The sequence below is a fragment of the Rhipicephalus sanguineus genome, chromosome 8 (genome assembly GCF_013339695.2).
Source record: "Rhipicephalus sanguineus isolate Rsan-2018 chromosome 8, BIME_Rsan_1.4, whole genome shotgun sequence".
NCBI classification, from domain to species: Eukaryota; Metazoa; Arthropoda; class Arachnida; order Ixodida; family Ixodidae; genus Rhipicephalus; species Rhipicephalus sanguineus.
In genome coordinates this window covers 14,610,524-14,633,281 of record NC_051183.1, presented here as the reverse complement: position 1 = coordinate 14,633,281, position 22,758 = coordinate 14,610,524, and the positions used below count along the sequence as shown (strand labels likewise).

The following is a 22,758-nucleotide window of genomic DNA, read 5'->3' as shown; positions in this document are numbered from 1 at the left end:
CCTCTTCAGACAGTTACAGTACATTTAGTTACAGAAAACGTGTTCAACTGGTCTCTCAGAACGGCTTTGAGTGGAACGTCCTGCGTGTGCGTGCATGTGTGGGCGTGTTTTTTCATTATTATTTTATCTGTTTCCCTCTGTCCTCTATCCTATCACCCTTTGCAGGGTAGGAAACCGGTTACTCGAACCAGGTTTAGCTGCCTGCGTTTCCTTTTCATCTCTCTCTCTCTCTCTCTACAGATCATTTTTCTATACATCTTGTGCATTTCGGGTACATATAAGCTTTTTGCCCATAAGGATAGTTTTAACGGCAGTTAACTTGCTTGCAGCTTCTAGTACACGTCTAGATGGAGCGTAGATCCTAACTGAAATCTGTCCTGGCGTAACCAGAAGTTTGTGAAGTCCTGTTACATTGCCACATTGTGGGACGATATTTTAGTTCCTGGAAACATTAGCCAATTGCTTTTGGCAAAGTGGGCTGTCGTTCTTGCTTGCGGAGGGTGCATATTCTTTCGAGGCTAACAAAACTGTACGAACACATAAGCATCTCATTGAAGAAGTATTTCTGTGGTTTATTATGCTTTATAAAAGCAGTCACAAGCTTGTAATGATATGTTGACTGAATCTGTAACGCTCGTACGCTGCATGCAATGTGATGCGTCACAAAATGCATTCTTGTCTATTTTTATTTTGTTCCTTTATCTCCTTCATTCGTTCTCCCACATTTATTTCTCGCATTTGTTGAGCGAGCGTGGTGCCCATGTCAGGGAACAATTGCTGGCTCGCTTTTTAAAGACGATAGTCTTTCTTGGGGAACTTAAACGCAGAAATTTTGGTCTGTCTTTCTGTCTGTCTTTCTGTTTGTCGGCACGTCACTCGATTCAGCCGCCTGGCCAAAGTTGAACCACTTGCCAAAGGGCCAGCCACCTTGAACGTATGACTAGGTTCATACTTGTGTGCATTGTTGATTAAAAAGCAAACATTACGCACATCTGAGGCGCAGCATCACTAGGTAAGTATTAGGTGCTGTGTTCCTTTAATAGAAAATGCATAGATACGTAATTCTGGAGACCCTAGTTTCTTAAGCTGCGCTGAAAATGCGACTGCGCTGAAACTTGTCTTCCTCCGTGCCCTCTGCACGAGCTCATTGTTGTGTTTCGGTTTCGGTTCCGTATTGCACTGTATGAATGCCATGGGGCGCCGCTCTGGCATTCCTGATTTACCCAGGCGACGTGTAAATAAAAGAGTGTGTGGAGAGTACTCGTTGAGTGCGGACGTTTGTTCTGCTTAAGCGCTTCGCGCCAAACCGCGTGTTCGGGCTGGCTGGCGTCCCCGCCGGTCGCATTGGTCACCGCCGGTCTTCGCCTGCTGCTGCGCCGGGACTACCATCCCGCAACACAGCACTCATGTTTCCCGACGTATTGCCAGATGGCGTCCATATCTCACGCAGCGCCTCTTCTATCGTCTTTAGACGACATTTGCAGCGAAGCACGCAGATACGCGGCCAATTTTTTTCTTCCTTTTTTGTGAAACTCTCTGTCTTTACACGGCGAATTATTATTACTATTACTGCTGCAGTACCACCTGACGTACGCTTCCTTGCAGGAAGGAATTCTTGACAACGACCTGCGCATCATTCCGATGAACGATAAAGAACGCAAAAACGCGCACAAGGTCTTCCGTGTCAAGGACAAGACCGCTCACGTATTGGATTCTAGTAAGCACACTATGTTACATCACTCAATGCTTAATCCAACATCGCCTGATGCAAGCTTGCTCTCTTTGTTGCCGTTATTATGTATAGTACGTTATGTTTTATGTTTATTAATTTTTTACCTTGCATTGGAAAATAGGCACGCCCCACCTCTCCACTCCTTCCCCCGTCCCTCCATTTCCGTATCTCCTTAATCGTGGCAAAACGGACAACCCGGTAGCAGTTCATAGAGTGCTGTTTATTTGCACACGTCAAAAGTTCTTTACTTATTTGAGAACATTAAGTGATATATAAAGACATTGCTTGGAAAATCGACGACCCCAGCCTTGAAAGACACGTACACAAGAACCGAAGTTTTGACGACCACACACGCTGGGTGTTGTCGTCCACACTTCTCTTCTTTTGTATGTGTATTTCAAGGCTGAGTTCGTCGATTTTCCAAGCTATGTACCAAGAGGCCCAACACCAGACTCTTCTATAAAGACATGTTTGTGTGGCGCCAATTTCTGAACAGACAAGGACAATCATATTTAAAAGACTCTCTTCAAGTCTTCTCATGGCTTTCGGCAAAATGATTTTTTGGTGATATGACGTTCTTGTATTCCGAGGCGGGGACGTTTAAGGAAATATTTGCTTTTTTGCAGTTCTTAGTAACAACGCATCGCTAGCTGAGGACGTGGCGTCCAATGAAGTCACCAAACAAGACCTAAGTGAGTACTCACCGGACACGATGCGCGTTTAAATAATGCATAGTAGTCAGAATAGTTATACTGCTATACATAAATGGCTTCACAGAAAACATTCGTAACTGTTTCACTAGCAGGTGTATCATTTCGCACCACAACTATGCGAAACGACACGCCAAGGCTATTTCGAAATGTGCACGTTGCGGAGTCGAAGCACACGAAGACTTTAATATGACCTATTTCAATTATTTTGCTTTACGTCTTTTCACACCGACGTTATATTATCCTCTGTGAAGCGAGCGGAAATATGAAGTAATTTTCTTTTGGTTCCACAGCGAACCCTTTTTTTCTGCATATCAAATATCGCAGGCAACCGCAATGATTCTTGCTGCTGCTGCTTGCCTTAATTGCCAAGAATTTCATTGCTCACATTGCAATTTTCTAGCCACTACATCCAAAATGCAAGCACGCGCGTACTTGCCTTAAAAATACTGCTCCAGAGCGTAAGTGAATGCGTCGTCGTCGTCGTCGTCGTCGTTGTTGTTGTTGTTGTTGTTGTTGTTGCTGTTTCGAAGATATCCATCGCTAAACTTTAAGCACTTTGTCTTTCTGTGTAGCTCCTTCTGTTCAAAGTTTAGCGCTGGGTATCTTTCAAAAGAAAAAATATGCATCACCAACTAGTCCCGCAACAGGTTTTACATGTGTCGAGTTGTTACATCACGCTTTCTTTCATGCGGTTAACACGAATACAATTCCTCATTTGCAGCAAACGGAACTTTGAAAGTCCGTCCCGAAGTGGTCATCATATCAGACTCTGTGCACAACCGCAGCTTCAAAACACGTGGCGATCTCATCCGTTACATCGGCATCTTCATGAACGCTGTGAGTAAAAAAACACATTTAATGTGACGAATCACTTATCGCTATTTTCTCAGCACATTCGATGCCCTATTTTTTTATACCCGCCAACTTTTGTAGATGGGGCCCAACACAGAAAATAATTCTATAGCACTGACAAATGAAACCAACGTACTCATTCCCGCAAAGACTGAGTTTTGACGAAAACACCATGTCTCGTTTACGAATTTTCTGCTAAACAATTTTCCATGAGAAAATCTTGAGTTTTTGCTCGTTCGGATGATAGTTTCACTCGTATTGTACAGTCGACTGCGAGCTTTGTCATAAACTGTAAGCTTAAATTTCCAATTGGTGAACATGCAAGGCACTCTTGGTGCTCTGATTTACCTTCCTGAACGACGAAATGGATGAAACAAGCTCGAAATAATTCTAGCTCTGGCAAATGTACGGCACAGCAACGCACATAGGTTCGCACTGTGTGAAAGAAGGTTTCCTCCTGCAGTCATGATTCAGGCAGGAAGAACTCGCCATACGAGTTTTTCCACAGTCAGTCTAATCAAATTTTGCGGTAACTTTGTCTAGAATATCTTACCAGAGAGACAACAGCAGTCTGTCTGCTATTCAGCAAAACTTGAAAGGAGTCAACGTTATTGTTAAGTGCTTCGCAGTGCACCAATGTGAGATTTCACTGCTCACACAGCGCTTGAATGTTACAGGTCAACCTCAGATACGCAACAGCAGCAGGAATGGACATCAAGATGAAACTTACTGCTATCATCATTAGCACAGTGAGTTGTACCGCCGAAAATGCTTCCTGGTACATCGTTACGTGCTTCATTACAACTTCATTTTTCATCAGCCGGATCAAGAGACATACATCAGGTACGCCGGAAACTACGTCAACGCCGACCAAACCATTGCCGCGCTGACGCTAAGATTGGCTTCGGGCTACATTCCTGGAAACTTCGACATGGCATACATGCTCACAGGGTGAGAGTGCGCCCTTCGCAGTACATTCTCTTACAGAGTGCGTGAAATAAGCCACTAGTTCCCATATAAGCTCAATGCGTGAAAATTTCTAGCAAACGGTGTCACCCTCTTGTGTATTGCCTGATAACTCAGGTACAAAGACAAATCTTGGAAATCATCCCTGTCCTGTATTCTTGGTGTCTATTGAAAGCTTTTTGTGATGAATTTCTATTTTCATCATATTATTCAACACAGTCAAAAGCATTTCTCATATCTAAAACTCACATCCTATTCTCCTAAAGGCCACCTTTTATTGCATCCGTATGTCAGACGTTCCCCTTCATTGTAGCATCAATTGAAATGTCACGTGCCGAAATTATCACAAAGTGTAACCACATCGACTTCGCAATTTTGATAACACTTTGCACTGTTCCAACAAAAGGCTGACATGTATATTTTTTCATAAGTACAAAATTTTGTCATGGTGGCCACAAAGTTGGTGATCTGTGTATTCACGAACGCTGTTATACAATAAGTTTCCGTGGCTAATTTTGTAGCAGTAAGAAATACCTGTGACCCCGATTTCAGTTTCCTGTGCATATCGTTGCTATTAACGGAAACGCGAAGAAATTCTAAGTTGTCTGTCCTAATTTACAGGCGAGACATTGCGCAAGTGACCCCGTCCAACTCTCTCCACGTTGCCGTTGCCGGTGAGGAATTAGTTCATCATTTTTTATCGAGTGTTTGTAACATGAACTTTACTTGGCGCATCATAATGCACATACTCATAATGCTCACAACACAAGCTCGTAAAGAACGCTTCCGTATCAAGACTCGGCAGGGCCGTTGTGTCTAATCCAGCAACAATTATTTAGCTCGGCCGAATACTCCACCTAGTGTTCATCGAGGACATCGAGTTCATCTTGCACATCGAACTTCATAATGCTCCACAGATTTCGCAAAATTTCATACACAGTTATATCAATAATATTATTGATGGAGACAGGACGCGATATTTCATAAGACTGGCTATCGCATGTTCGCCTATAAAAACTACCAAGGCGTTAGAACGGGCACCTTTTTAAACCTCAAACGCAAAAAACTTTAACCTGAGATGACTAAAAACGTGTACAACCACACTATTTATAACCAATCAACGTCTGAGTTATCTGTAATGTACATGCTTTGCTATTACTCTACCACTGCGCCACGCCGTACATCAGGCTGAAATCGAAAAGCCAACCATACATATTGGTAATATTGGGAGCACAGTGCGCTTTCCTCTTTCTCTTTCTCTTATCTTCCTTTCCCTCCTTTTTAAAGAGTAGGCAGGCGTTGTGCCCCTCTAAGAGGCAGTTACCAGCTTGCTCTCTCTCTCTCTCTCTTTTCCGTGTGTCCTTGTGTATATTCGTGGTGGGAATCATTGCGCATTCAATCGGACGAACACAGGAAGGAAGGACAGAGTAAACGGAAAGAGCGCAAGCTATCAGTTGATATCTTGCGCTCTTTCCGTTTACTCTGTCCTTCCTTCCTGTGTTCGTCCGATTGAATGCGCAATGATTCCCACCACGAACATGCACCAACTCGCCCAGCAAGAAGTTCTTCTAAAATCCTTGTGTATATATTGCCACGTGCGTTTCTTTATCACTTTTGGTGTATTCGGTTTTCGGCCACAAAGACTGTCAGCAACGCTCAGCGCGAACCGCGCCTCATTGTTCGAGAACCTTCGCGATCATTGTAGATCGTTTTGTTAAGATTGCGCGCAAGACGCGCACACTCGAGCTTATTCTAGAATTTGCACGACAGCCAGAGATAACGCTGGAATATTCGACGGCACATGTTTAAATGCCGACGCGCTTCACCGCTAGTCAGTTGATCGACGGTCGACGCTGTGTTCGCCGCTACCAGTGTATTGTTGTAGTTTGACTTTCAATTTCCTGGCCACAAGTTCGGCCAAATAAACAGTTTCATCTCGGACGTGCTGACTGTTGTCTTCGTCGACGTCACGACCACATGACATCTGGTGGAGGTGCTGGTTCATCCATGTTCCGGACGCCCACACACAGTCGGGAGCCAAGTCCAAGTAGTCAAGAAGAACTTCAAGACATCCCAGACCGTCGAACTAGCCGCCGGCAGCTAGGACTCAAGCCAGAGTACGGACCTCTTCCCGGCAACGCCAGGCAACCTAACGCCGTGACCTCGACTGTAACGATGACCGACCCAGTAGCTCCAACATCGATCCGGCTGCATCAGCCCCGGGAGCCGCCAACCTTCCACGGGTCGTCGCTCGAAGATCCAGAGAGCTGGCTGGAAAGGTACGACCGGGTCGCCGATTTCAACAATTGGACAAGTGAAGACAAACTACGGCACGTGTATTTCGCGCTAGAAGACACCGCTCGGACATGGCTCGAGAACAGAGAAGCCACGCTGACGAACTGGGACCTTTTTCGCGCCGCATTTTTGGACACCTTCGGCAGCGTCGTCCGCAAGTAAAAAGCCGAAACGCTCTTGGAGACCCGTGTACAGCTCCCGAATGAAAGCATCGGGATGTACACCGAAGAAATGACCCGACTGTTCCGGCACGCCGACCCGGCTATGTCCGAAGAAAAAAAGCTTCGTTTCCTGATGCGGGGAGTGAAGCAAGAGCTCTTTGCCGGACTTGTACGCAACCCGCCCAAGACAGTCGCGGAGTTCAGTTCGGAGGCCACAACGATTGAAAAGGCCCTAGAAATGCGTACGAGGCAATCCAACCGCCGTATGCCGACGACGAACTACGGGGAAGCACATGCGCTGGGCTCCGACGACTTGCGTGAGAGGATAAGGGCGGTCGTGCGCGAAGAGCTCCGAAAGATGTTTCCTGCATCGCAACCCCAAGTGCATTCCATAGCCGACGTCGTTCGCGAGGAAATTCAGCATTCGCTGGGAGTTGCTGCAACGCCGCCACCTGAGCCGGAAGCCATGAGCTATGCTGCCGTTGCACGCCATGCTGTCGCCACTCCGCGCTATCACCAACGCCCCGCGCCATCGCACTTCCGTCGCCAGACACCGCCGCCACCTCCGACGCCATCCCGCCCGCCTGCAGGCCAAAGCTACACCCCCCGAAAGACCTACCTTTGGCGCGCCCCTGACAACCGCCCGCTCTGCTACCACTGCGGGGAGGCCGGCCACACGTACCGCCGCTGCCAGTACCGACAGATGGGACTACGCGGATTCGCCGTCAACGCGCCACGCCCGCAGCCAGGCGAACGGCCTCGCGACATCGACGACTACCTGACCGGAACACAGTGGCAAGAACGACGACCTTCTTGCTCGCCGTCGCCCGGCCGCTACATGTCACCGCACCGTCGGCAGCACATTGGCCCAAACCGGGGCCGGTCGCCTAGCCCGTTTCCGGGAAACTAAGGGCAGCAACCGATGGAGGTGCGGTTGTTGTACGACGAAATGCCGAAGATCCTCCGCGGCCGCCGACGACGACTACGCGACGAGACCTGCCGAACATGACGCGAAGCAGACGAAGCCCTGACGACGAAACCTCGGTCCCTGAAGAAGACCTGTCGACGCGACGTACAAGCAGCGGGACAAGCCGACCTAGCCGTGACCCGACGCCGCGATTTAACCGCAACGCAAGACGACGGATTAGCGACCTCGACGAACTATTCGACGGCCACAACGTCACCGCTCTCGTCGACACTGGAGCCGACTATTCCGTCGTCAGTGGACCATTCGCCAAAAGATTGAAGAAAGTTAAGACCGCTTGGCAAGGGCCCGAAATCCGGACCGCTGGGGGCCATCTAATAACTCCGGTTGGAGTCTGCACCGCAAGAGTCACCATCAATAACCGGACTTATCCTGCGAGCTTTGTAATCTTACAGCATTGCTCCAGGGATGTGATACTCGGGATGGACTTCCTAAGCCACCACGGCGCCGTCATCGATCTGAGATCTGAGTCAATAACACTAACTTCAGAAAAAGCGCTGCCGCCACACACGACGCCAGGAAACCCCGTGTTGAATGTGATAGAAGAGCACGTCACCATTCCGCCTCTCTCCAGCATCATCATTTCCGTCGGAACTCAAGAACCCGCAGACCTTGAAGGTGTCATCGAGGGCGATCAGCACCTACTTCTGAACCATCAGATTTGCGTCGCAAGAGGCATAGCCGAGCGGCGTGATGGCAAAGCTAAGGTAGTGCTGACAAACTTCAGCCACGAATATAAGCACCTCAACATTGGTACGACGGTCGCCTACATCCACGAGTTCGTGGACGCCAGCAGTTCTTTCGCCCTCTTCGATGCTACTGAACCTGCTTCAACGGATCGACGAAACCAACCCGATTTCGACGTCAACCCGAGCCTCCCGAAGCACAAGCAAGACCAGCTAAAAGCCCTGCTCCTACAATTCAAGGACTGCTTCTCGTCGTCGTCAAGAATTCGACAGACCCCAGTCGCGAAACATCGCATCATAACAGAAGAAAGTGCCCGACCAATCCGTCAGAGCCCGTACCGAGTTTCGACGCGAGAACGCGAGGCCATCAAGATGCAGGTCGACGAAATGCTACGCGACGACATCATCCAGCCGTCCAAGAGTCCGTGGGCGTCACCTGTGGTGTTAGTGAGGAAGAAGGATGGAACCCTACGTTTTTGCGTCGACTATCGTCGCCTGAACAAGGTCACGAAGAAGGACGTGTACCCTCTCCCACGGATAGACGACGCCCTACATCGACTCCATAACGCCAAGTACTTTTCGTCGATGGACCTCAAGACCGGCTATGGCAAATCGAAGTAGACGAGAGAGGCCGAGGAAAGACTTCCTTCATAACACCAGACGGCCTGTTCGAGTTCAGGGTCATGCCCTTTGGTCTTTGCTCGGCACCCGCAACTTTCCAACTTGTCATGGATACAGTGCTGGCTGGCTTGAAGTGGCAGACTTGCCTCGTGTACTTGGACGACGTCGTTGTGTTTGCCTCAAACTTCGATGAACACCTACGGCGGCTTGAAGCTGTACTTCAAGCAATAAAGAGCTGCGGACTCACCTTGAAGCCAGAAAAGTGTCGCTTTGCGTACGAGGAGCTTTTGTTCTTGGGACACGTGATAAGCAAGTCCGGAGTACGCCCTGACCCCCAGAAGACAGTCGCCATCGCTACATTCCCGCCGCCTACCGACAAGAAGGCCGTGCGTCGATTTCTCGGCCTGTGCGCCTATTACAGGCGGTTCGTCAAAAACTTTGCCCGCATCGCCGAGCCACTTACTAACCTTATCAGGACCGACGTCGAGTTCAAGTGGGAAACGCCGCAGCGAGAAGCATTTCAAGAACTAAAAGGACGCCTGCAGACGCCTCCGTTACTTGCGCATTTCGACGAATACGCCCAAACGGAAGTGCACACCGACGCAAGCAATGTAGAACTCGGCGCCGTTCTTGTGCAGAGGACTGACGGATTGGAAAGGGTAATCAGCTATGCTAGCCGGTCGCTATCAAAGGCGGAAGCCAGCTATTCTACGACAGAAAAGGAGTGCCTTGCCATAATTTGGGCTACATCAAAGTTTCGCCCCTACCTTTACGGCAGGCCCTTCAAAGTTGTGAGCGACCACCACGCCCTGTGTTGGTTAGCTAACATGAAGGACCCTTCAGGTCGTCTCGCACGATGGAGCTTGAGACTTCAAGAATTCGGCATTACCGTCGTTTACAAGTCCGGAAGAAAACACTCTGACGCCGACTGCCTGTCTCGTGTCCCGTGGAACCGCCGCCGCAAGACGACCAGGACGATGACTAATTCTTGGGAACCATAATTGCCGACGACTTCGCTGAACAACAGCGATCCGACCCGGAACTCAGAGGCCTTATGGAATACCTCGAGGGCAAGAACGCCGTCTTTCCGAAAGCGTTCAAGCGAGCACTGGCGTCGTTTTTCTTAGGCAACGGCGTTCTCCAAAACAAGAACTTCTCACCGAATCGAGCCAAGTACCTTCTCGTGGTGCCTTCAGGATTGCGGCCAGAAGTCCTCCAGGCCCTGCACGACGATCCGACAGCAGGACACTTCGGTGTTTCCCGAACGCTGGCAAGAATACAGGAAAAGTACTACTGGCCGCGCCTTGCCGCCGACGTCACTCGCTACGTAAGGACATGCCGAGACTGTCAGCGACGCAAGTCACCGCCAACAAGACCAGCGGGCTTTCTTCAGCCGATCGAGCCACCTCGGCGACCGTTCCAGCAGATCGGGATGGACCTCCTGGGACCGTTCCCAACGTCGACTAGTGGTAATAAGTGGATCATCGTAGCTACCGACTACCTGACCCGTTACGCCGAAACAAGGGCCCTACCTAGAGGCAGTGCCGCCGATGTAGCGAAGTTCTTCGTTGAAGACATCGTTCTGCGTCATGGCGCCCCAGAGGTCCTAATCACCGACAGAGGTACGGCGTTTACTGCGGAACTAACTCAGGCGATCTTGAGGTGCAGCCAGACAAGCCACCGCCGGACCACTGCCTACCACCCTCAGACCAATGGCCTCACCGAGCGCCTAAATAAGACAATCGCCGACGTGCTGGCCATGTACGTCGACGTTGAGCACAAGACGTGGGACACCGTACTTCCGTACGTGACCTTCGCTTACAACACGGCCGTCCAAGAAACGACGCAGATGACGCCGTACAAGTTTGTCTATGGAAGAAGCCCGGCAACGACGCTCGACGCCGTGCTACCCAATGTCACCGACGAAGAAAATCTCGACGCCACCGCTTACTTACAACGCACCGAAGAAGCACGACAGCTCGCCCGCCTACGGATCAAGAACCAGCAGATGACTGACAGCCGCCGCTACAACCTTTGAAGACGCCACATGGAATACCAACCCGGTGACCGTGTATGGGTATGGACGCCAATACGCCGACGGGGACTCAGTGAGAAGCTTCTTCGACGATACTTCGGACCGTACAGGGTACTTCGACGCCTCGGCGCACTCGACTACGAGGTTGTCCCTGACGGCATTACGAACTCTCAGCGGCGCCGTGCACGATCTGAAGTCGTCCATGTCGTGCGCCTCAAACCATATTACGCGCGTTAGCGAATCTGAGGACTGTCATTTTGCTTTATTATTGTGCTTTCTTTCTTGTTGTTATTGTGTATTGTACTTTGTCGCTTTATTCTTGTTATTTATTGTTGCATGCTTTAGCCTGTTCTGTTTTAAGCATCGGGACGATGCTTTTTCAGAGGGGGGCATTGACACGTGCGTTTCTTTATCACTTTTGGTGTATTCGGTTTTCGGCCACAAAGGCTGTCAGCAACGCTCAGCGCGAACTGCGCCTCATTGTTCGAGAACCTTCGCGACCATTGTAGATCGTTTTGTTAAGATTGCGCGCAAGACGCGCACACTCGAGCTTATTCTAGAAATTGCACGACAGCCAGCGATAACGCTGGAATATTCGACGGCACATGTTTAAATGCCGACGCGCTTCACCGCTAGTCAGTTGATCGACGGTCGACGCTGTGTTCGCCGCTACCAGTGTATTGTTGTAGTTTGACTTTCAATTTCCTGGCCACAAGTTCGGCCAAATAAACAGTTTCATCTCGGACGTGCTGACTGTTGTCTTCGTCGACGTCACGACCACGTGACAATATGTATGCAAATCAAATAGTAATAATAATACTAATAAAAATTCGGCAGATCCCACATACTGTGGGAATCGATGTTATGCGAAGCATGCGCGGGATGGTGACTGTGGCGTAATTTTTTACATTGAGCGAAACGTCACGGAATGACGCTAGAGAAATGTGGAAGTGGTATACGCACACTCATATGTTGAATAGTCACATATGTATTAGGTAAGCAGTTGTTTACAGTTGCGTAACGATGCCAACAGCAACATGGGTGTTACCAACACCACACGCGGTAATTGGCGCACAAATTGTTCGACAGGTCTGCAGTGGCAGCAGCAATGACATCTCATCAAAACGATGGAGACGCTTTATTAGAAGCGTTGCTCGACCGCCATGCTTTCATTTCGATTTTTAAGGACACACATTCTTTAATGGTGACATTTAGGCTAGGGGGCATATCGAAATAGAGGAAATTCATGTGCACATGCATTTCCATTTTTCGCACCTCGACGAAAACTACGTGGCTTTGGACAGAAAACAAAGCTGTTTCGATATCATTTTTTGCTCAACTGCCCTAATGCAAAAGTGATATATTCGCTCAGAACTACACCAAAGCTATAAGCGTCAGCTTCAAAAATACAGCATGTACAGCACTATAAAAAACTTGAACGTTGCTTTGTTATGAATGCGGTGGTTGTTGGAGATGACTCACGCTCACTCTGAGCAAACGTCGAGTGTCCCATGACATTACTTAACACGTCGACAGCGGGGTGAAATCCAAAAGGCAACAATGTACATTCGTAATATAGGGAGTACAGTAGCGCTTTAGTGATTCAATACAGAAGGACAATAATAATAATATAATATCGGGGGTTTAACGTCCCAAAACCACGATATGATTATGAGAGACGCCGTAGTGGAGGGCTCCGGAAATTTCGACCACCTGGGGTTCTTTAACGTGCACCTAAATCTAAGTACACAGGCCTCAAACATTTTCGGCTCCACCGAAAATGCAGCCGCCGCGGCCGGGATTCGATCCCGCGACCTTCGGGTCAGCAGTCGAGCGCCATAACCACTAGACCACCGTGGCGGGGCAGAAGGACAATAATACGCGACAGCTTCTTTAAAATGACAACATTTGGCATCGTTGAGCTCACATATATATGTCAGCAAAACTTTGAGTGCGCTGTGCATAAGAGTGCAGGCAAAGATGTTCACGAGAGAATTGAAAAAAATATTATCAATTCACAGTGACGAGGTAAAATGTTATTCCTTCTACGAAGTTTTGAGCAACAGATTTTTCTTCTGCAGGCGTGGCTTATATCGGAGGTGCTTGCACGGCGCAGAGGACTGGTTTGGGCGAAGATATACCGGGAACCTACGACGGCGTCCACGTGGCAACGCACGAAATGGCACACTTGTGAGTTCCAGCTTTTGTACCTCTTCCATCATTACAGATGCAAGTTATAGTGATTTAATTGAACCAAACACGTGTGCTTGCTTGCTTCAATTCCGCACTTATTGCCACAAGTGAGGATTGAATGTATAGATCAAAACATAACAAAATGCTTTCAGCACTTGCTCATGAGCATCGTTCCGTCGTAGAAAAACGCGCCTAGCGCAGTGTATTTTCTCCTGTAGCAACACGTCACTGGTTATTTCACGTATACAGTATTCTGTCAATGCTACAGAAAATTAGGGTTACTTCACAAATTTAGATAAGATGTGTGGAGATAGGTTTGCACTAGGCTTACCTACGAGCGCGACCGTGTAGGGACGCGACGTTCTCCACTGCCGCAGCGAACAAAGACGCTACGGCCGGGTTCGTCGATTCTCCGGCACGGCGCAGAAACCACGCACGAGGCAGGGTAACAACAACAACGGGTTTATTAACCCAAGATGCAGCACAGTACGACACTCACAGGCTTGCAGGCCCTAAGGGGAACTCCGCAAGACCGATCGAGTACGCTTGCCAGCGGCGCTAAGACTACCACACAAAGGGCAGCGGTCGAGCACCCGAACGAGAAGCCGCCTGCTAGAGCAGCGCGTCAACCTCTCATGCTAGCCTGAGAGCATCTCTCGCCACGAGCGAATCGTCGGGCGCATCTTAGCTCGTAGGAGAGGAGGATGTCACCAGCGGCCCAATGGGGAATGGCGCTGCGTTGTGACGTAGGCCCGCGCAGCGCGCCAGCGTAGCGTGGTAGCGTGCCCGGACATGCCAGCGCGGGACGGAGCCGACGCTTGGCTCGCCCAAAGAGGCGCCCTGGCCGCCATCTTGGCGATTGCCGGTGCCTAAGTGCGCCCGGGCTACGCGGCCGGCCCGCGCGCGGCAGCTGGGGAACGAGGCGCTAGGTAGGAGGACGCTCTCGATCCCCACAGATGATGTCATTCCTAATTTGCGTCTGTGATACCTGTGCTAAGGTATAAGTTTGTATTGACGTTATTTCATATCTGTGTCGCTCGGGGGTGCTTGGGTGCTTATATATTGAAGTATTTCTCCTGAAATAAATTCAGTTGCGAGTGTAGCGAGTGTCGTGTCCATCTTGTCTCCTTTGTATCTGTCCAAAGTGCTCTACTTCACAATATAAGTATAAGGACTTAGGTTGTTGCATCGTATACGTTATTCGGAAAGTAGTAATATTCCACTACGGCTAAACTCTAGCATCCACGCAATTTATAAAAACTGGGGAGGGGCGAAGCATGTAGGGAAAGGTGTTTCATCTCCACTAACGTAAAACCTGGGGAGGGGCGAAGCATGCAGTGTGCGCCGGTGTTTCCCACAGCAAAATCTTTACTCCTCATTGCTTTACTCGCCACCGGTCCGCTAACGCACCATCGCTTTGCAGATATGTTTCAAAAAGTGGAGTTTCAAATAGGTGACAGTGCCGTAGAAATGCACGTTTGTGTCTCTTGTTTTAGAAAATAAACTTGAGCGCCTTGGTAAATTTCGTCAGGGCATCTGACACCGCTGCTAAGCCAAACATGATGTTTTAGGCAGTAACGACGAACCTTTAACTCAAAATATGCACAGTATGGACCAGTGGCGAATAGTGGGATTTGCCCAATTTTTGTCGGTGGCGTGACTACGTCGCTACGACAGGACACGCCGACAAGGCGAGACCTGAAGGTGCTTTGCCCATAAAACTAATTTCAAGCGTTGGTTTGTTATCCTTTAGTCAGATATACGTTAGTGAACACACTGTCGATGATAGTTTACTTTTAGCCGTCGTGACCCTCCAGTATTCATGCATCCTTATCACGGCCTTTGTGAAAGTGCCCTTAACCAACGAAGCTTTTCCTGCTTTGTCCTCATTTAGAATGGGGTGTGTTCACGACGGTGATCCTCCACCGGACTACCTGGCCGACTCCCCTGGTGCCACCGATTGTCCTTGGGACGACGGCTTCATCATGAGCTACAAGGATGGTGGCCTCAACAAGTACATGTTCTCTCAGTGCTGCATCAACCAAATTGGGCATTTGCTCAGGTGAGCCATAGGCGTTTCATTCTGTTCTTTGGGCTGTCAAACTATATGCAGAAATACTTTCTTTGTTCTTCACATTCTCCCGCAGTTATACACGCATTATCTTTGTTGCATCCAACAGCAAGCTGCTGGAAGAGAAAAAGTTCACAACTTTCAAATTTCGAGAGCCATCACGCGTCAAATTTAACGGAAGCGTCTTCGGGTGATCTTCACGAACGCGTAGAAGGCTTCACTGATTTTGTAACTTTGCGATCGCCGTTTCTCGTTAGCAGTTTTTTTCGCAAACTCCTCCTTTTTTACCCGTTGGTGTGACAATAGTCACAAGAATTAAAGCATCTGTGGCTGAGAAAAACAGGAAAACTTCGTCGTAAAAAAGGGAGCATTGTCATACTTTGTAAGTAAACGGTCTCGAAATTCTATAAAGACAAAACACTTTTCCTTTACTTTTACGGCAGCTGTTGCGTCTCGATACTCTGATTGAAGTTAAAAATTCGTTACTTAAACGGTGACATTCACTATCGAACTTGCGTGCTAACAGAATACTGGAAATCAATGTCCCGGACATCCAGAGCAGGGGCGTAGCCATTTTTTTCGGGGGGAGGAGGAGAGATTCACCCATACTTAATCTATTTCCGTGCGTGCGGTTGTATGTGTGCCTGCATATCTACAAATGCAAAATTGAAAATTTTCAGAGGGGGGAGTAATTGAACCCCCATTGGTCCAGAGTACATTCAACTATATAGTTCACACTGTGCGCATAAATGTCGCAAATTAGTGTTTCGTAAGTTGTGCAATGAAACATAATCTTTAAAGAGAAAGAGTAAGAACAAATTGTGAATCTTCTTTAGAACCATGAAGTCACCCTCGACACTCCTGATGCCGCTATGCGAAAATGAGCGCCAGTTATACTCATTTATTAAAAGTTCTTTAAGCTCATCGAGAAATTTTTCTGTGGCATCCAGAATACCACCTAATCATCTTGCGCATGGGTGGACTTGTTTCCTTTCGCTTTCTACTTAAACCACCAACACGTCCCTCTCTATTGAACGTGCAGCTCGCATGAGATCATTAAACCAAGAAAAAAATCATACAAATTAATTTTTATGGAAGTTGTATACATCGTTAGATTAAACTACTGGTTTAATAATGTCCGCACTGTCACGCCTGCATGATATTTCTTTCTTTTCAGACGTGGGAGCCACAACTGCCTTTTGGAAGAGTTCAACTATCCTCTAAGACTAGACAAGCGTCTCCCTGGAGAGCAACTGCAACCGATCGACTACTGCCGGATACGATTTCCTGAAATACCCTATGTATGGACGGACGGAGTGAGTGTTCTTGCTCTCTGCCACGATCAAAAAGAAATCTGCATACGTGACGAGTGTTAAACGGTGGCAACGTTGGCGCGTACTGATGATGTCTTGTGTATTACACGCACAAACTCAGCTATACTCCGTTTCGCACAGTCTCAACGGAAAACGATTAGCACAAGTGAACGGTGGCCGGAGCCGCAAAATTGCGACAGCGAGATTGCCAAGCACATTCCACTTTCCAAAGCAGGGGTGGCCGGCGGACCGGCGGAAAGCATCCCACCTTGCTGCTGGCCCATCCGAAAGCCCATATCTTAAAGAAACGCTAGTTCATTGCTCATCGCTTGATGAAGCTATGCACACGATATCCTTTTTGGTTTTCTTTTTTGGCTGAAGTTGCGAGCAACCGTATCTTTATCGCAGTTACCCAGAAAAAGCTGCTTGTTGGAGTGCTTTCTGCCGGCCACCCCTGCTTTGGAAAATGGAATATGCTTGGCATTCTCGATATCGGCGTGCTCGGGAAAAATGCAGCGCCGCGCGTCGCAATCTTGCCGCTCCGGCAACCGGTCACTTGCGCCAATCTTTGTCCGTTGATATTGTGCATCAGGTACAACGCCATCGAAGCTAGCGAGACTTGCAGTAGATGTGTTCGCATCATGAAATAGTTCAACGATTTTACCACCCGTAATGTGATCTTATTTTATTCGTTTTTAGACTGAGTAATAAATTAAGATGATTTGTGCCTTGGAAATAAACAAACCCTCTTATTTATGCGGTTGTCATGGGTTGTTATCGCTCGCTTAGAGTCTCTTTGTTTTCGTATTGTGGCCTTTGCAATTAGTTCTGGTAGAACGCAACCAGAGCCAATCACGAAGGCCACGTTTACAACGACGAAATTCAAGCGCGAGACTCGCGGACTTACACATTTTGCTGAGCGAACTTCTTGCATAGCTTCCACTGCGTTGCACCTTATGTATGAAAAGGATGTATAAAACATCCTCTATTGACGCAATCGTCAATAAGTTGTGGAGTCAGGTTAGTCGGTGGCGCATTTTTGGAGCGAAACTACTGACAAATAAGAATAAAAACCTAAATACTACACCACCAAGCTCCTTAATATGTATTTTCTCTTAATGTAAGAGTCATCCATGGTACTGAGAAAGTTCATGTAAAGCTGACACGAATTCTTTTCAAAATGTGATGTAATTCACGCGTATTTTTAGAAATTTCTCGGTAGAACTCACAACTCTAACTGACGCATGCGAGAAGCACAACATATGTTCGTCTAGATTTTCTGTTTAAATACCAAACAAGCTTGTCTTGTAATATCAGCAGCCCGCATTCAGCACGGAATAGTAAGCGATTGCAAATATTCAATAGAATGCACGATAGCTTTCAATATGACCCTCCACACGGTGGTCGTGAGCTCAACGCTTATTGAGATTTATGCAAAGGCACTGAGAAAAGAAAGCTATGATCGCACAATGGCAATAACTCAGAGGAAGACTTCGCATCAGTTTACGCGCCCATCATTATAATTTCCGCCTACTGCACATCAATATGGCCTCTAAATATAGGTGCCTGATATTGTAGACTTCAAAGATTTAAGTTCATGCCTTCGTGACGTTAACATATGGCGGTCTTTTATTATAATATGTATCCACACTTTACTGTATAATGGGAACTTCGACGAATTGATTACAATGGCTTATAAGGATAAAGTGCATCGGTTAGTATGCCGTGCTCCTAGATGGAACATTGCTGCGGCACTGGTGTTTCTGCTTAGCAGAAGTTCCTAAGAGATTAAAGTTTATAAATGATAGCTGGGAGTCGATTCTTACAGCTGTACGGCGGTAATGTCCTGAAAAATGTATATTTAATTACTTTTCATTGCTTTGTACCAGAATCCGGCGGACTTGCTGCAGTGCAAGATACGTTGCAGCTATCCAGTAAATCCATATACGGGTCTCTACGTGTACAGGCAAGCGAACGCACTGGACGGTACGACATGCGCAGACGGCAAGGTAAGCTCGTTACATGTGCGATCACTATTCCCAAATAAAAACATGGAGCAGCGAGAACTTTCCGAAGAAAAAAATAACGATATAGCAGTTCAGCTGCAGGTCGTTAGAAAATTGTGAATTCTTTACCAGTCAGAATATTTTCTCATATCACAAGAAGCGTCACTCTTCCACTTTTTTTTTTGCAATTTCGACACGCAAACACTACGCCTACACAAGTTCTATTATAAAAGCATTTGCATTTGCGGCAAATTCTGCTAAAGGAAACATTGTGTGACAAGCACTCAATGGCCTTAGGCAGAGGTGCAGTAAGACACTTGCATTTTTATTACATTGTTATAAAAGCAGATCGTTAACATTAGAGAGAACTGCTGGTATAACTCACTCTTGTACATTTGTAAGCATTTTTTACGGCCCGGAAATTATGCTTCCCCACTTATATTTCAGAAACACTTTTCAATGAAATATTTAGTTCAAAGTAAGTTAATGCTTATCGTAATTACAGCTTAATATGGTAGCTACCCTGTACTTTTACACCACCAGACGTTTATTTCACAAATTCAGCTCTAAATCTTTATGATGACCGAAAGGCAGTCTAAGAAAACGCCAGTTTATTTTCTCTAAACTCCCTCGCATTAAAATGCATTGGTCATGTACAGTTTGATTGTACCATGCATTTGTTATTCTTTGCACTTTCTTTGAAGTGGCCAAGTAATGAGGGAACCCCTTAACAGCTGTCTCAGATTTTCGCCGAAAAGCCTAAGTGCAACGACAGCCGTCGCAGTCAAGAGTACCCAGTTTATTTAGATGTACATTGCTCTCCACCGCAGGGTACGAATGCTACAGTTCAAGTAGTTGTTACTACCACAGTGCATGCTACAGCAGACCATAATATATACCACCCATTGATCCATGCTCATTCAATACAACTACGTCCAGGAAGCAGACAAATGAGCTTATGCTTAACTGAACGCCACTACACATGGCCGGACGCTGAGAATCGTTGGGCAGTGAAATATTTATGCTCGTGATGACAATTCTCTCCATTAAGTTTAACTCTAAGCAACATTTGCCTACTTGCATTGATGGAACAAATGCACGCGCTTTTATAAATTGTATTCTGTTTTGCATTTTTCAGAAGTGCATCAACGGCGTGTGTCAATGAAGTCGTCCAGGAAATAATCAAGAGGAGACGTTCGACGAAATCCTCTCTGTACAGTGTATAAAACGTCGCGCGGCCGCTGCGTTATTTAATTTTGCACTTCGTGCAACAGTACTTAATAAATCCTCGCTGTCCTAAATGGCATTTGATTGTGCTACTCAGTTATTGGCGCGGAAAGGTCGTACACAGCAACAGTGTACGCAAAAGTGAAATATACATTATAATGAAACTTTCTTCAGCACTACTTGCGGTGCATGAAACTCGATGGCGGCAAAAACCATTCTGGAATGTCGTCCTGAGAGGTCATCGCTGGTGAAGGCGACGAAAGCAGGGCTCAACTTCTTGAAGACATCAGACTTGCACCGGCGGTTATAGACTAACGACGTTAGCATGACTGTGAGATGTGTGTGGCTTTCTGTGCGTGCGTGCTCTCCTTCTCTCTCTCTCTCTCTTTATATCTCCCCCATCCCTTTCCCCAGTGTGGGATAGCATACCGGTCCTAGACTGGTTAACATCCCTGCCTTTCCTTTCTCTGCTATTCCTTCCTTCGGCAACGACTCGAGTGTGAATCAATTAAGCCTCATAATTCAGACTGATCCCTGTATCACATGCACAGATATATTGCCTATAGCCGGATACAACTTAAGAAGTCTGGAGACGCCTCGCCCAGGTGACCGTAGCGCGGCAGGCGATCGCCTCCGCGACTAAAGATATAGTCCGGCTCATGCGCTCGCTCATGCTCTCCGAAGGTGGAGTCACCGGCCAGCCATCTCATTACGTCATTCCGGAGCGCGCGCCCATTGGTGCAGGCTCGTGTGCATCCGCATTTGAGGAGGAAATGCCGCAGACTTCTAAAGTTCTGTCCGACTATATTAACTATTGGGTAACATGAGTGCACGAAGCTACTTTTGCATTACATTATGACAGTGTGCTCTATGATACTTCGTGTTAGTTTTTCTCATACCACTTAATCAGAGTATGAATTTGTGTAGCTACACCAATCTCTCTTAATAGAGAGGCACACGGCCTGTGTAATTTCGAGCAACTTTCACCAGGCTTCAATCGGAAAACAGACTTTGCATAACTGTTGCGGCTGGTTATACAGGATGGCGCGACGACTCGATTGCTGCTATGATGGCAATATGTTTCACAGCAGTTCTGCCAACCTTATGGATAATCCTATCTTAAGCGTTACCCTTGTCAACAAAGAGAAATTAAGAAAAAAAGAGCGTACATTTACGTTGAACATAAATTGCAGAAGGTCGCGATTTTCATACAATAAGGCCATTAGTTTCTAAAGTGACAGCACTTCCAGCCTTCCTTTTGTTACGTGAGTGACATGTGCGATCCATTAAAACGTCACATCGAATCATAGCCGGCATCATATCCGATTACAACGAAAGCATCGACATTTAAGGTACTAATGCAATTCATAATTTCAGAAATCAGCCTTTGCTTTCGCTTTATATTGTGTTCGCATGTCACTAATTCACATTTAAGTATCTTCTAGGCTTTCTCTGAGTGTAAGTTCTATTCCGTAACTTTTTTCAGCGTCGGTATATATCTACAATTTTAACTGACTGGGAGATTAGCACATCAAAAAAATTCGCCAGATCCCACGCCTTGTGGGAATCGGTTTCATGCGAAGCAATGAACGAGTAGTTGCCTATGCAGCATTTTTTTTTTTTTGCTTTGAGCCAAGCGTTACAAGGTGTATCAACGGGTTTTTGTAAGCGTAGTAGGTGTGTGCACATCGTGGCTTTACCAGGCACGTCGACTACGCTGGCATTTCAAGGGTAACTTATGGTCTGACGTAACGTCAGCGATCACCTTAGAGCACAGACGTCAGTATTATGGAAACGAAGTGCACTTTACGGTGCGACGACGTAAATATGGCATGTAACTTTCGTTAGCGTATTGCTCCGGGACTGAGCAACGCTTGAATATAGCATGCTTAATCATGGGAATACAAATGTAATATATATTAGGCTTCGATAAAAGCGGAGCCAACACTGGAACCACAATTGACGTTAACCCGGCATGACGCCTGCGTCATAGGAGAACATATGTAATGTTTACTGCTTCTTTATAAAATAAGATAGCTAGCATTGCACTCACAATTGACGTCGTACCGACATTACGAATGCATAGTGTTTCATTCTAAAAAGACAGGGCGTGCAAACACGGACACAAGGAAGAAGTCAGGACACCACAAACGCATAGGGTTTTTTTTTTTTTTTTCAAAGCAGTTTCAGGAAGTACCGTGGCTCTGTGGTAGAATATCTGACTGCCACGCAGAATGCTTGGGTTTGATCCCTGCTGGGATCCTGATCTTTAGTCGTTCCATTCGTCGGGTCAACGCTGCCGATGTTAGTTTTAAATGCGAAGCATTTCTTAGCGAACTTCTGCGACTTTGACCGTATCTATCTATCTATCTATCTATCTAGCCGCCTACGACTTTGTGCTCTCCTGGTCGCTTGGTTAATCGAATGTGCACCAAAATTGGTATGGCGTAACATGACTGTATGACGAACATAAATGACAAGTCATAACATGAAAATCATGACACGAATGTCATGTACAGCATGATTTACATGCTACGCTCATGGTGCGCTGGCGGCCGTTTCGCTAGCTTGATATACACCAAAATTGGTATCTTGTGACGTGACTTTGTGACGAACATAAATAACACGAGTTAACATGAAAATCATGACACGCATGTCATGTACAGCATGACTTACGTGCCACGCTCATGGTGTGCTGGCGGCCGTTTCGCTAGCTTTACATACACCAAAATTGGTATCTTGCGACGTGACCGTGTGACGAACATAAATAACACGAGTTATCATGAAAATCATGACACGCATGTCATGTACAGCATGACTTACGTGCCACGCTCATGGGGCGCTGGCGGCCGTTTCGCTAGGTTGATATGCACCGAAATTGGTATCTTGCGACGTCACCGTG

The 22,758-nt window shown here is 47.1% G+C and overlaps 1 protein-coding gene across 1 annotated transcript in view; it reads left to right on the top strand.

The window, feature by feature from the left end:
• LOC119402607 (venom metalloproteinase antarease-like TtrivMP_A) overlaps positions 1-19,930 on the top strand; it is a 29,210-nt gene extending 9,280 nt beyond the window's left edge. Inside the window, exons 4-14 of the mRNA XM_037669738.2 lie at positions 1,606-1,717; positions 2,359-2,424; positions 3,167-3,282; positions 3,975-4,046; positions 4,118-4,248; positions 4,885-4,937; positions 13,128-13,236; positions 15,134-15,301; positions 16,488-16,626; positions 18,513-18,632; positions 19,768-19,930. Coding sequence (XP_037525666.1) covers positions 1,606-1,717; positions 2,359-2,424; positions 3,167-3,282; positions 3,975-4,046; positions 4,118-4,248; positions 4,885-4,937; positions 13,128-13,236; positions 15,134-15,301; positions 16,488-16,626; positions 18,513-18,632; positions 19,768-19,794 — 1,113 coding nt within the window. The 3' untranslated portion in view covers positions 19,795-19,930. The remainder of the gene's footprint in view (positions 1-1,605; positions 1,718-2,358; positions 2,425-3,166; positions 3,283-3,974; positions 4,047-4,117; positions 4,249-4,884; positions 4,938-13,127; positions 13,237-15,133; positions 15,302-16,487; positions 16,627-18,512; positions 18,633-19,767) is intronic.
• The last annotated feature ends 2,828 nt before the right edge of the window (positions 19,931-22,758 follow it).